This window comes from Manacus vitellinus, unplaced genomic scaffold (assembly GCF_001715985.3).
Source record: "Manacus vitellinus isolate BGI_N305 unplaced genomic scaffold, ASM171598v3 scaffold_93_pilon, whole genome shotgun sequence".
NCBI lineage: Eukaryota > Metazoa > Chordata > Aves > Passeriformes > Pipridae > Manacus > Manacus vitellinus.
Window position 1 is genome coordinate 873,622 of NW_021940884.1, and position 13,808 is coordinate 887,429.

The 13,808-nt window shown below is 53.1% G+C and overlaps 1 protein-coding gene across 1 annotated transcript; it reads right to left on the bottom strand.

The window, feature by feature from the left end:
• Window positions 1–939: 939 nt before the first annotated feature.
• Window positions 940–11,692, bottom strand: SCNN1B (sodium channel epithelial 1 beta subunit). Its single transcript, XM_018086372.2, has 13 exons — window positions 11,459–11,692; window positions 9,066–9,384; window positions 7,586–7,970; window positions 6,659–6,852; window positions 5,721–5,824; window positions 5,106–5,269; window positions 4,571–4,678; window positions 3,759–3,876; window positions 3,121–3,196; window positions 2,876–2,933; window positions 2,348–2,409; window positions 1,894–1,969; window positions 940–1,487 (listed from the first exon to the last, which is right to left on the bottom strand). Exons 2-13 carry the CDS (start codon window positions 9,374–9,376, stop codon window positions 1,122–1,124), a joined length of 2,022 nt encoding a protein of 673 aa, XP_017941861.1. The 5' UTR covers window positions 9,377–9,384; window positions 11,459–11,692; the 3' UTR covers window positions 940–1,121.
• Between the last annotated feature and the right edge of the window lie 2,116 nt (window positions 11,693–13,808).

A 13,808-nucleotide genomic window follows, 5' to 3' on the forward strand; every position in this document is an offset into this window, starting at 1 on the left:
CCATGCAGAGGGATCAGGGACCCCCCTGGCCGTGGCCACCCCGCGCTGGGCGCCGTGCCCAGAACATCGTGTGCCCGGGCGCGTGATTTAACCACACGATCGTGTTTCCTCTTGAACTTTTGCAAAAGTACTTCAGTAAGGCAGGTCTTGGTGGGTCATGATGGGCTCCTGGGAAAGCCAGAGGCTGGGACTGGCCAGGGGCTGGGTGAGCTTGCTGCCCCACTCAGCCCAGCCCCATGGGGACCACCAAAGCTCCCAGTGCCCTCACCTTGGGGCAAGCACAGTATGTTCCCCTCCTTGCATACTGCTGCCATGAGCCTCTTGCCAGCACCAGACTGCCCCTGCTGCCAGCAGGGAAGCTAAAGGCAACTTTTAAATCGTTTTATTATTGGAAAGGTGGTACTGTGAAACAGGCTGGCACTTCCTCCCCCCCCTGAATCTTTATGGAGTCTATCCTTGGCACACACTAACAGCTGTTCCCACCTGCACCACGAGTGGTACAAACCCTGGGCAGCAACACAATGGGACACCTGCAGGCTCCAGCAGTGAGGGGATGGTTCAGCTTTCACTCTGTTTCCATTGTTGTTATTTGGGGATGGAAATACTGGGACCTCAGAGGTCAGAAGTAGCTTTGGTCCCATCCCAAGGGTGTGGCACAGCTGCAACAGACACTGTACCGTGTCTCTACATCCAAGAGAGCTGGAGAGGGGGATGGAATGAGGTGGTCCTTAAGGTCCCTTCCAACCCAAACCCTTCTGTGGTTCTATGATCCACCAGGCCATGGCCTTGCATTCACTGTCAGGATGTCCTGTCCTCTCCCCTCCACCACTGCCACCACCCCACTCTGCTCACTGGGAACTGCTTCCCACCCACCTGGTAATGAGAAGTGGTGAATGATTTTGCAGCAATACTGGTGTACACAAGCTCTACACACTCAGCCAGAGCCTGACTCTGTGAGGTTTATTGCAGGGTTTATTAAGCAGAGCTTCCTCCCAGTGATCAGTCAAGGGGGAGGACAGCCGGGGCTTTTTAGTTCCCTCCTAACTTCGACAGAGTAGGTGGTTGCTCAGGGAGTGACACCCAGCGTGGTGATGGCAGCAGGAGGTGACAGGACACTCTGCTCACTCGGTCTCCGCGTCGCTGTCGGGACTGAGGACGTTGAGGGGCTGCACACGCAGCGAGTCGTAGTTGGGCGGGGGAGTGCCGGGTTCGGGGGGCAGAGCTTTGCCCCTGGGCAGGGCACCCATGGGTTCATGCTGGAAGCCCAGGTTGGTGTGAGCCTCCACCAGCTCCGACACCGTGGGAGGCGCGTCCGGGTACCGCGCCCGCGCCCGCTTCTGCTTCAGGCCTTTGCACCAGCTGATCACGTTGATGATGGTGATCCACAGTGAGTCAATGATGATCTCCCCGAACTCAATGAGGCACAGCACTGAGCCACCCATCCAGAACCCAAACTGGCCTCCAAGGCTTGAGAGTAGCCAAACAATCTGTGGGAGAAGAGTGGAGTGAGCCAAGGTGGTGGAGCCCCATCCCCGACCTGCCCCCCTGTGCTGGTGCCAAGATGGGTGATGTCCCTGCACCTGGGACCTGCCCACCACATCCCCTGCTGTGCAGGTGCTGCCCTGTCGGGTTCTACTCCCCAGTGCTGGGGACTGGGATGGGAGGTGGAGGGGAGGATGAACTGAGGGCTGTGAGCCGACCGGCGGAGGCAACTTTGTCCGCTTCTTTACAGCAAACGTGCGAGACAGCAGCCCCAAGGGGTGTGACAGACTGGCTGCTGAGGGGCATCTCTGGCCAGGGCTGATCAGCCCCAGGGAGCTGAGCCCAGCCTGTGTGTCCTGGCTGACTGGCTTCTGTGTCTGCTCTGCCAGAAGGACTGGGACAGGCACTCACTGTCGTGGCAGCCGACTCCGAGATGGTGCGGTAGTTGTATTCCTGGAAGTAAATGTTCAGCTTGATAATCCCATTCCTGTAAGGAACAAAAACCAGCTCAGAGAGGAGCTGGGCTGTGGAGGACCCATACCTCTGCTCCAGCCTGACCATGGGACGGAGAGACACCGAGACATAAGTATGAAGGGATAAATGTTATGACATAGGAGCTGCCTTTAATGCTGATTTTACTTAACACATTTGAGTTTTCCTGGCCTGGTTTGCAGCTCTGAAGAGCAGAGGACATGTATGAAGTGCCTTTTGGATCTGCTTTCTGCATCTCCCAGGTGAGCATGTGCCAAACCTTGTCCTCCCTCTGCTCTCGCACACGCGTGCGCTGGCCCAGAGCCAAGGCTCGTGTCAGTCTGATGTTAACAGGCTCAGCAGAGAAGATAAAGTGCTTGTTCCTTTCACTCACCTGTCCAGAGTCACATTTGTTGACATATCCCTTTCATAAGACAGAATATGGAAAATCCAGTCCTAGAAAAACAAAATCTATTCAGAATGAGCAGAAGCATCCTGTGCTCCTGAAGAGCACGGAGTCCCGCGGGTGCTGCATCCTGTCCCACACAACCCCAGCCCTGTTAGCAGCTGAGGGGGGTGTTGTGGACCTGAGTGGGTGGGCTCTGCCACAGCAGGAGATGGGTGCTCCTGCCCTGTGAGAAGGCCCCCCTGCGCCGCACAGGCACATGGTGTGGAAGGTGGGTGCTCAGTCTTGGGCTGTCCCAGGCACCTAGAGCAGAACCCCAGGGTGGAGGAGCTGCTGTGGGGAGGTCCCTCCTCCCACCTTGTACCTTGGTCTCTGCTGCTGGTTTGTGTGTGGAAAATGTGGAATTTAGCAAAGAGGTGCTGGGACCTGGATAGCAGCCTTGACAATAGTGAGTGTCCATGTGGCTGGGAACAGGTAACCATTAATGTCTCTTCCAAACCAAGGAATCAGGTTTACCTCAGAGGCTTCTGATGGCCAGTCTGCCATGGAGATGGTCATCTTATACTGCGTGTCACTGCAGGGAGGAGGGAGAGCATTAGTACAGAGGTTTCCCCTTCCCTGAAGTCCCTGGAACTTCGGTTCTCACAGAACAAACCAGCCCTGCAGAGTTTGCTGCTGTTTTGGGAAGGTCAGGACTGATGGGAGCTGAAATGCAGGATCTCTCCACCTCCACAGTGGTCAGATCAGGTGCAGGTACTCACTTGCATGTTTCCTTACAGGAGTCGATGCAGATCTGTCGTTGTTTTATGCTGGATCTCAGTGAGAAATAGCAATATGCTGTTTGGTGAAAACAAAATCGAAATATCTGTTTAGATAAGGATCTGCTTACTGGCTTATATCAATTTCATTTATCAAAATAAATGTTAGGTGTGACCCTGCTGCACAGATTTGCCATCTTCCCCTCCAACTTTCCTTTCCTTGAGAAACCTGGGCAAATCCCTCAGACGATTTAATAATAAATTAAAAATAAGCCGTAACTCTCTGCAGACAGTTCCTATGGAAGTGGCTTGCCGGGGGTCAGTATTTTTGGCAGAGCCCAGCTGCTGCCAGCAGGGAGCTGTGCCACCCCAGGGCAGCACTGGAGCCGCCCCTGCCCCTGCCAGGGACAGTTTGTTTCAGGACCCAAACTCTTTGGGCACAGAGGCTGGCAGTGTTACCCTGTGTTTTTCTCCCCAGTGCCCAGGGACTCCCTCAGCCCTCAGCCAGGACCAAGATTTGGCCCCTTCTGCCCAGCACTGGCCCAAGCAGCCACACAGACACGTGTCCCAGGGAAAAGCCATCGAGTGGCTGCGGTGACAACGGCAGCAGGTCCCGCGGGCAGCGCTGGGTGAGCTCTTACCCCAGCCTGGGTTATCCTCGTTGTTGCAGTAATTCACCCCTTTGGGTAAAGGGAACATGTAGTGGCCACATCCACAGATCTCAACCATGTGGTTTTGGAAACAGGAGCGCAGGCAAGCCTGGAGAGGGAAGAGGAATGCTTAGGCATGGGCTGAGCCATGAGCTCAGTGAGGCATGAAGTTAATCACCCAAGATTGGAGTGGGATTCTGGATGAGGCAGCACAAAGCAATAGCAAAGTCTATGAGAAGATAATTAAATTTAACAGCTGCAGGTAGGACGAGCAGAGAATTTCTGTGCAATAGGAAAGGTCTAGAGAGTTCAGAGCAGTCAGGGAGTGATGGAAGAGCCCAGTTTTGCTGAAAGGGCTCTGCAGTGACGTTACGTGGACAGAACTCCAACAGCATTAGCACTTCTAGGGAATAACGCAATCCTTCCGAGTGTTTGCTTAAACCTTACACAAGCATCTTCAAAAGTTGGGCAAGGTGGTCCAGTTGTTATATTAAATAAAGGCAGAAATATAAAACCACTGCCAGCCCAAAGCCCTCCCAGTCTCGGGTTGCATTTGTGAATCACCCCAAAGGGTTTGAGCGTTTCCCTTATTGCCGGATTGCAACCTCCAGAGCTGCTTCTCCCTCTGGTACAGCCTGTTACAAATTAACCCGTGCTTAGCGCTTGCACTCTAATTTTCTACAGTGTCAAGGTTTACAGACACTCAGCTTTCTCATCCCAATTACCCTCCATGCTAGCCAAAGATTTAACTGCTTTCATGATTTTTCCTGAACACCTTTGTTTGATTTAAAAAGGTGTTTTACCTGTATGGAGTAGGAGGTGTTGTATTGGCTGTAGAGGTTTTTAACGGGCACATCAGAGCCATTTATGGTGCAGTCACTGTAGGGATAGCCCATCCGCTCGAGCTCATCCTGGAAGGAAACCCAAACAGCAAACTTTGGCTATTGCTCCTCCCCAGGGCCCTGTGACTGTTTTCCAGAGACTGTAATTCCCTGCTGGCTCTGGCAAAAATAAAAGAGTCAGCAGCATCAGAGCTAAAGGGGCTGCAGCCTCTACCCCAGGCAGATCCAGGTAGGTGTTCAGGGGTTGGCAAAGCACCTTCTGACATGCCAGAGGAAGAGGCAACCATGACCTGAACCCAATATTCTGGGCTCAATACAGCCCTTTGCCAGGACAGTTACATAAAAGTCTCCATAAACTGCTCCAGCCCCTGGCTGGCGTGTACCTTGACTCCTTTGGTTTGAGCCAGTTCAGCCAAGACTTAAAGCAAACTTGGTTTTAGTCCCATCAGATAACATTATTCTCAGACAATCTGCTCCCCAGGAATGCCACACATACCACCAGCACTCCAATGGATGTTTCCGTCCCGGCCATGGCGTAGATGCCCTGATCCTTGAGGAAGGGAAAGCTCTTCTGTTGATGCAGCATGAGCCTGGCCCCAGCAGCAGAGGACAGGTAGGGGATGTAGTCCTGCTGACTGATGTCCAGAATCAGCTTCAACCCTGGGACACCAGACAAAACACTTAGAACAGGAATTGTATCAGAAGGCAAGGCTTTAGGGGGGAAAAAGAGTCTATTTTGTCCTCCCTGTTCCTTGGGGAAAGGTTGGGGTCTGGCTGCTATGGCAGCCTGACCTGTGCAGGAACACTTCTGATGGAGAATGCCCAGAATAGGAATAGCTGGGAATAGTCAGGTGTTGCCTCACATATTTCAACTATCCAGATGTTGCACTTCTGCTATGTGTAACCTTTGTGGTCACTTTATTTCTGTGTGGCACATTTCCCTTTTGGGAATTATCCCCTTCTGGAAAGCCCCTGCTCCCTGCCACAGTGCTCCAGTGACACAGGAATGATAAATCTGTCCTGAGTGACAGAAATGGGTACCGAGAGACAGACAAACATCCCCCATTTCTGCCTCTCCAGCCCCCTCCTCTGCTGCAGAGCACCCCCTTACCAAACTCGGCTCCGGGGTTGGAAGAATTCAAAGCCTCTTCATCCATGCCCCAGTTAAAGATGTAGCAGTTACCATGGTCTGGGTGGTAGATTTGGGTGAAATTCCTGTAAGAATCATACACATAGAACTGTGACCCTTGGGAGGACTAAAGGGGTGTGAGATAATGCAGCTGCTGGGCCCAGTGCTTGGCAGCTGTGCTGGGGTTCATCCCCCACTGCCTTGCTTGCTGAACACCTGCACAGGAATTCCAGCTGATATCATGTCAATCCATCTGCTGTTGAAAAAGAGGCAAAGCAGGGTACATGTGTGTGCTGGGACACAGCCCTGGGGACAGCACTCCACTGGGACAGACAGGAATGGTCACACACGTGAGGGATGCAATTGCTCAGCCTGAGCTGTGGTACCAGGTTTGGGCTGGTGTTACAGCTCATGCTTTGATAACAATCCTCTGTTGCCCTTGTTGCAGAAGGAGCATTGCAGAAGGGCCAGGGCTCCCCACAGCCTGTGGTGCTGCTCTGTGCTCCTCTTTCTTAACACTGGAAATAGGAATTTGGGGTTCATAGGAAACAAAGATGTCTAAAATGAATTGTGTAAAAAGGGAGAGGGTCTATAACTGGGGGCTGTGCTGCCATGATGGATATGCTGACTCAGCACCTGGTTATCACTCAGTACCCTGGGAAGCCCCAGGTGCTGTTAGCCTTGATATGTCATGAGCAAAACAGCCCATCTACAGCTCTAACTCAAACCAGCACTGTCTCAAAGTAACCCATTTCAGTCAGGATCACTCTGGGAAGTGTTTTTAGAGCTGAGGACCAGCACCAATCTTGTTATTAGTTGATCTATACATTAAAAAGACTTCTCCCCCCCTTGCTGTTCCACTGGAGGTCTGTTCATTCCTGCTGGGATGGAAAGGGGCAGGGAACTCAGTGTGCACCTACTTGTAGTTGCAGGGTTCAGCCCCATAGAGACACGCCAGGATCATGTCCTCTGCCTGGTAGCCCATCCTGATCCTCTCGTGCAGCGGGACCTTGGAGAGGATGGAGGTGGACTGCAGGATGTACCACTCGGTCACCGCCTGCGCCGCGCTGGTGAAGTTCCGGTACGTGCAGTTGTTGGAGCCCTGATGGCTGCACTGGGGACACAGGGCAGGCAGGTCTGAGCCCCCGTGGGGATGGCAGGGGGGACCCATGGCATGACCCTCCTCCCCACATGCTCGACTGGATGCCAGCCCTGCCTGCAACTCCCAGGAATTGTGAGGTACCGTCAGGCAGAGCCACGAGCCAGCTGTGACACTTCCCAGCTGCCACACTTCGTGTGCTCACAGGCTCCCTCCCCAGGGGTGTTTCACAGCTGGGCAGGCTATTCAGTCAGTCCCAGGCCAACCTTCACAAGCTAACAGAATACATCACTTTTGGGCCAATCCTTTAAGGCTGGAGTTCCCCAGCTTCCAAGGTCTGCTCGGGCAGGGTCCTTGAAGCCTCCGTGGGAGGAGGGGTGAGGGGTTGTGAGACCATCGTGTGCCTCTGAGCTGTGGACCACAGCAGGAAAGGGGCAGGGGCAGCAGCCACAGCTACTCCCTGGCATTTTGGGTACCTGACACAAGGAAGAGGTGAACGTGTCCATTGCCTGGGAGCCTGTGTGGAGCACCCCTGCCCTGGTCCCACCCTGGGCTCAGCCTGCAGCAGGGGGTGAGTCTGGGCACAGGCAGCCCCCAGCCCTGGCACAGTCGGACCAGAGACTTGAGGCAGAGCAGCTGTGGGCAGCTGACAGGGAGGAGACGTGGATCTCCAAGCTGCATCCCTGCCGAGGTGCCCACATGTCCCATCCCTCATCCCTGCCCTCTGTCTCTGCACGACCCCTCTCACCAGCTTCACTGCCAGCTTGTACTTCTTTTCTTCCGTTGTTGTGTTGGCTGGGGCAGGTGGAGCAGTGGTTTGGTTCCCCACAGTGGTTTCACTGTACATGGTGGTTTCATTGCCCTCAGAGCTCCGGTTGTCCCCAGCAGTTTCGCTGCTCGCAGCGGTCTCGTTGTCCCCAGCAGTCTGGTTGGTCTCAAAGATGTCCAGGATGACAGGATTGTCTTTGTCGTGCTCGTCGATGAGGACCAGGGGGATCTGGTTCCAGAGCTGCAGGTCGAGTGGTGGGGACACACTGTCACTGACGTTCCCTGGGGTGGGCTGCAGGATCCTCTCCAGTGCTGCCTCGATGAGCCTGTCCAGCTCCTTCAGCAGGTGCTTCACCTCCGAGTACCTGAGGGACAAGGAGCTGTGACCGGGCGGTGTCACAGTGCCAGGGACATGTGGCAGCTCGCCTGGCTTGGACCTTCCCGGGGACCTCGAACTGCTGCCTAAAGTTTACTGGAGGGCAATGGGAGCTTCCATGTGGAGCACGGCCAGCTTGGCATCCCAGAAACCCACAGCCAGCCAGAAAGGCAGCAAGAGGGTAAAAACAGGGAATGTTGCAGAGGTGAACCTGCCAGCATAGATAGGGCTGAATTGATTTTAGTTCAGTAATTCACTACAGTTTACACAAGCAGAGAAAAAACTACCCCAAAGCAATTCCTGTGTTGGTTGAGAGCATCTTTTCTTGGGCTGCACGGTTGCATGGATATGAATGTAAAGCAACTCTAAATTTAAAGCAACACCAACAAAAATCAGTGACTTCTTTGAAATCACAACTGAGTTCTCTGCAGCTCCTGGCAGACATGGCTGTGTTACTAGCTCTTAATGACTGGAGTGTGAGCAATAAAGAGAACATTCACAATGAGGAAGGGGAAGGAAAAGAATTGTGGGGAAAGATTGAAAGACTGATTTTGGCTGTGACAGGTGAGCTAAACTTGGTTTTTTTAATGAGATGAGGAAAGTTTGCAGGGAGAAAAAACCTTCATTAGATTGATTGGTATGGTACAGAAATTTTGCTAGGAAGAAATTTTCAGCTGTGAAGGTGGGGAGGCCCTGGCACAGGTTGCCCAAAAAGCTGTGGCCACCCCATCCCTGGAAGTGTCCCAGGTCAGGTTGGACAGGGCTTGGAGCAACTTGGGCTAGTGGAAGGTGATCCTGCCTGTGGCAGGGAGTGGAATGAGAAGAGCTTTGAGGTCCCTTCCCACCTAAACCATTCTGGGATTGTATGAAATCCAGGAAAATACAGGCAGATGAACCCTCCTCTGGCTCTGAGTCATTCACCCTTGTATTGTTCTTCTTTATTTGGTTTTTAGTGCCACTTGGTGAGTCAATTGATGCTCCTAAGGTGACACTTGAGACAAGACCAGGCCTGCAGTACCTCACCCTGGCAGTGTATCTGAGGGGTTAGAGCATAGATGGGTAAATTGGGTGAATCAAAGCTTACTTGAAAGGGTTGGCATTGCAGACGGTGACTGCAGGGAACTTCATGGTCTTAAAGCCGATGGAGAGAGATGAGGTGACATTGTAGGACAAGTAGGTGTTGATGAGGATCCCCCACTGCCAGAACACCAGGGATGCAAAGAGCAATGTTAGGAAGAACCAGATTAATTTCTTCTTCGGCCCCTCCTTGATGATGCGCTTGGGGCCGTGGGTGTTGGTGTTGTCGCAGTACCAGACCAGCAGCTCCTTGTAGGTGTAGCCAGGGCCCTTCTGCAGGCGGTGCAGGGCCCGCACCAGGTACTTCTTCAGGTTCATGCTGCTGCCTGCCAACAGAAGAAAAGACATCAGATCAGCTCTGTGGAGGAGCAGGGCTGTGCCACACCAGGTGCACCTGCACTGTCAGCACAGCAGAAGTGGGATGGTCACCGTGGTGGCACAGCCCTGGTTTATAACCCAGGAGAATCTCAGTGTGGACGTTCTGCAGGGTCACACCTTGGCAGTGACACGTGCCCCAGCCTCCTGGGAGGGCACAGAGGAGCTTTGGCATTGGTAGCTCCAAAGGTGGCAAATGCTGGTGTCCCTGCTGGCCCCACCAGAGCTGAGTGACCCGAACCTGCAGGACATATCTGTGCCTGGTGACTCCTGAGTGTGGCCACAGGCCCTGTGGTGTTGCAATGCCCCACCAGATGCTGCTCAGTGAGTGGGAATGCTGTGTGCACACTGACACAGCTGGAACACTATCCCCAGCCTCAGCCAACACTAGGTGGACCAAGCAGTACATGCAGGAGCTGGCTCAGGTAGAGCTCGGGCTCACAGCATTCGGGGTTCAACCTCACAAGGGGCTTAAGACAATTTTTCTTAAAGGTAAGAAGTATTAGAGTGTACCCAGCACTTGGAGGGGCAGCAGAAGAGGAGCTGGAAGCAGCAGCACCTTTCCCAGGACCAGCAATGCTGTCCAGGGCTGCTGCCTACCAGAGGAAGGACAGTGGATTGTTTTTTTCCACCAAATTCCTTTGTCTGTCAGATACTATCAGTATGACCCGACCCCCTCCCCCCAGGTGAGGGATGCTGCATACTTGACATTCATTTTGTGAGTAAATAGAACATTTTGTGCTGCTATTTTAAGGTGAGAATCTGTGTTACTAAATCTTAACATCCTGAGGCAATATTTCAAAATGAACCTGAGACGGCCACTCAGAATGTTTTTCAGATTTAAGCTGCAAGAGAGCAGAGTTAAAGATTAATGCTGGGAATAGCCCCCATCCCAGAAGGAAGAGAGTTGGAATAACACAGTGATAGTTCACTAGGGAGCAGCACTCGGCAGGGCATGGACAGAGTGACACAGCATTACTTGCAGGTGAACAAAGGTACAGAAGGCAGTGAGGGGTGCACAAAGGCCCTGGGGAGTGGAAGTAGCTGGGCCCTTTGTACTTTTCAAAAAAAAAAAGGTAATACTGATTCCTTGGTCTATTGGCCAGATCTGCACAATCCCTGAGTAGCACATACAGAGTTTGGTAGCAGTATAAAATCCAATAGATTTTTGAAGTCTCACTCCATGATCCAAAGATAGATGATGGTTTTCACTGCATCCCTATTACCTGTGACATTAGATGTAGGTGACACCTTAATGGGAGAGGACTTCTGAAAGAACAAACCCCAGCTGCTTCCTGTTCTGAGGGCAGGCTCCTGTTCTGAGGGCAGGCTCTACTCCCATAGGAAAGGATTTTGTTCTCCAAGCAACGTGTCCTGGGATCTGGATCCACCATCACCAGCTCATCCTCTGTGACCCTGTGCCACAGAGGTTCCCTCTGCCATTGCTTGAAGGGGATTTGCTCATGGAAGGAGCTGATATTGCACCAGACCCTGGCTGGGTTTTGGGTAGGGATATAAGGGGAACGGGAACCACAACCTCAGCCTCTGCTGAATTCCCATCGGCTGCTGCGCCTGAGCCCCTGCAGTGTGAACTCAGCCCTTCCTCAGCTGCACAGAACAGAATTGTCAGAGCTCATTGAAATGTAGGGAGCCTAGGGAGGCAGATAAGGAAATATTTTCCAGCTTTGAAGAAATCCAATAGAAGATTTTGATTAGATTGAAATTACAACTCCCCCTGCCCCGTGTGGGGCAGGATCCACCCGGCTGGTCCCAGCTGGCCACGTGCCCTTGGCTGTCCCTGTTGTCACCAGCTACTGGCCTGGCCAGAGCATGGGCTCCTGCCATGGGGGGACCCCCACTTATGTACAGGTCTCTCTGGGTCACTCACCAACCTGCCATTGCTGGGAGAAGTTGTTATTTCTTCTCATATTGGATAAAAGAAATGGTACAAAGCAAAGCTGCACTTGGTTGTACCTGATTAGTTTTGTTCAATGTAATTTCTCACTTTAACGGTTTTCTTCTTACCTTTATTTCCAGAGTGTTTCCAAACAGACTTCTTGTTCCTTTCTCACAGCTGGAAGCTGCTCCAGGTGAGCTGCCCAAGCCCCTGTTTGTGGGGGCTCCTTCCCCTGCACAGCACTCAGTGCTCAGGGGCTGGAGATGCCCAGAGGGAGTTTGGTGCCAGATTTGGTGCCAATTTGGAGCGGGTCCTGCTCTGCTCCATCAGTGGGCTGCACCTGAGCAGAGAAGTGACAAATGAGGGACAACAAGACCCACCCTCCATCGGTGCACAGAGAACTGTCACCCTTTCCAAAGCCCCTCCAGAACGTGGGAACAGAGCAGTGGTGGAGCAGGAGCTGAGCAGGGCTGGGGGCTCAGGAGATGCCACCCCTTTGATGGACTCACAGCCCTGAATCCTTCGTAGGTGGCTCAGGGGAATCAGCACATGCTTCCCATCTGCTCCAGGCTGCCCTGGTCACACCAGGGGCATCTGAACTGACTGTTGGAAGCTGATCCCAGGGACACGAGACCCCGTGGGGCACAAGGTGCCAGGGGTCCCTCTCCTAGCAGCACCCATGCCCTGTTATGACAGAAGCCATCCTAAGATAAACCTGCTCCTGGTTGCAGTGGGGTTTCTCTGTGCTGTGGCTGTGTCCTCCCTGTCCCCAGCAGCCAAGTCCAGCCCTGCCTCATCCCAGCATCATCCCAGCTGAAACTCCTCCACCTCACTGTGAGATCAGACTCCCACATTACGAAACAATTGTGGTGACTGTGTTGAATCTCCTCTGGGATTTTCCTGGGGCAATTCCCACTTGAAAGAAATAAAGGCATAAGCAAACCTTCGCACAGTCCTGGAAGTTCCAGGGTGGGACCTGGGCTGCAAAACCACCCCAGCACTACCAGCCTGATGTCACTGTGATTGCTCAGCACTTTCTCTTCTGGGACACACAGCATCATCCCTCTTATTACCAGCTGTTCACCTGACATCTTCCCCCTGAGCCTGAGGGAAAGGCTTTGTTTTCCTCAAGAAGACATTCATGCTCTCTAGTGGTATTTTTTGCAAATTGGAGAAATTCTTTTCATTACCTCACAAGTTTACAGGTTGCCAATTTGAAAAGTAGAGCAGTAATATGTCAGCAAGCAGTGAAAGCCCATCCCCAGGTGGAGTCAGAGCTCCAGCAGACGCTCTGCCTTGCTGGTGGTGTGCAGGGAGAGTGGCCACAGCACAGGGCTGGCTCCAATGCCCACGGCTCCAACCCACGCAGGCGCCTCCACGTCCAACCCCAGCAGGCACGAGTACAGCACTCCAGGAGTGTTTACAGTCTGGGAGCTGAGATAGCACTCACCCTCTGTGCCATGTGTTGCACTCTCTGTCCCCTCTTCCCCTGCCTAACCCTGTGTTCCCCTCTGCTCTGGAGATAGGCTGGGAGAACTGAGAGTGTTCAGCCTGGAGAAGAGACGGCTCCGGAGAAACTTTGGAACCTCTTCCAGTACCTAACGGGGCTCCAAGAGCTGGAGAGGGACTTGGGACAAGGGCCTGCGACAACAGAACAAGGGGAAATGGCTTCACACTGACAGAGAGCAGGATTAGATGTGATATTGGGAAGAAATTCCTCTCTGGGAGAGTGGGGAGGCCCTGGTACACGTTGCCAAGAGAAGCTGTGGCTGTTCCATCCCTGGAAGTGTCCAAGGCCAGGTTGGATGGGGCTTGGAGCAACCTGGGCTAGTGGAAGGTGTCCCTGCCCATGGCAAGGGATGGAACAAGGTGACCCTTAAAATCCCTTCTGAACAAAACCGTTCTATGATTCTATTGTTCCCCTGATGTCCCTTTCTCCGAGGACGATGACAAACTGTGCTTCTCACATACCAGGAGGGTCACATTGCTGAGAGTTAACTCTGCTGCTTGGGTGAGGAACAACAGGAATCCTGGATCATAAGCAGAGCAAACCCCACCCACCCCCAAACAGCTCTGTCCACCAGGATGCCAGGAGCATACTCTACCTCACTGGGAGACACCATCCTGGGGGACATGGCACATTTCCAACACCAAACCAAACACGGAACTATTCCACAAAGCTGTGGTTTGTTCCCATCCCCTTTTATCAAGGAGATTAAAGAAACCCCCTGTGTAAATACAGGTTAAATCTGAGTGACCACCCCTGGCTGCACGCTGGGTACATCCCAAATACCTGCCCGGCACGAAAACCTGCCCACTGCTGCAAAGCCAGGCAGAGATCGGGTCACTTCAGGTCCGTATCAGTGTAAAAGACACCATGACCAGCCCCGTCGCGCCAGTCCCTTCGGCCCCGAGACGTCGCCGAGGGATGCCCGCAGTCTCCGAGAGATGCCCGCGGGCATCCCTTGGCGGCGCCGC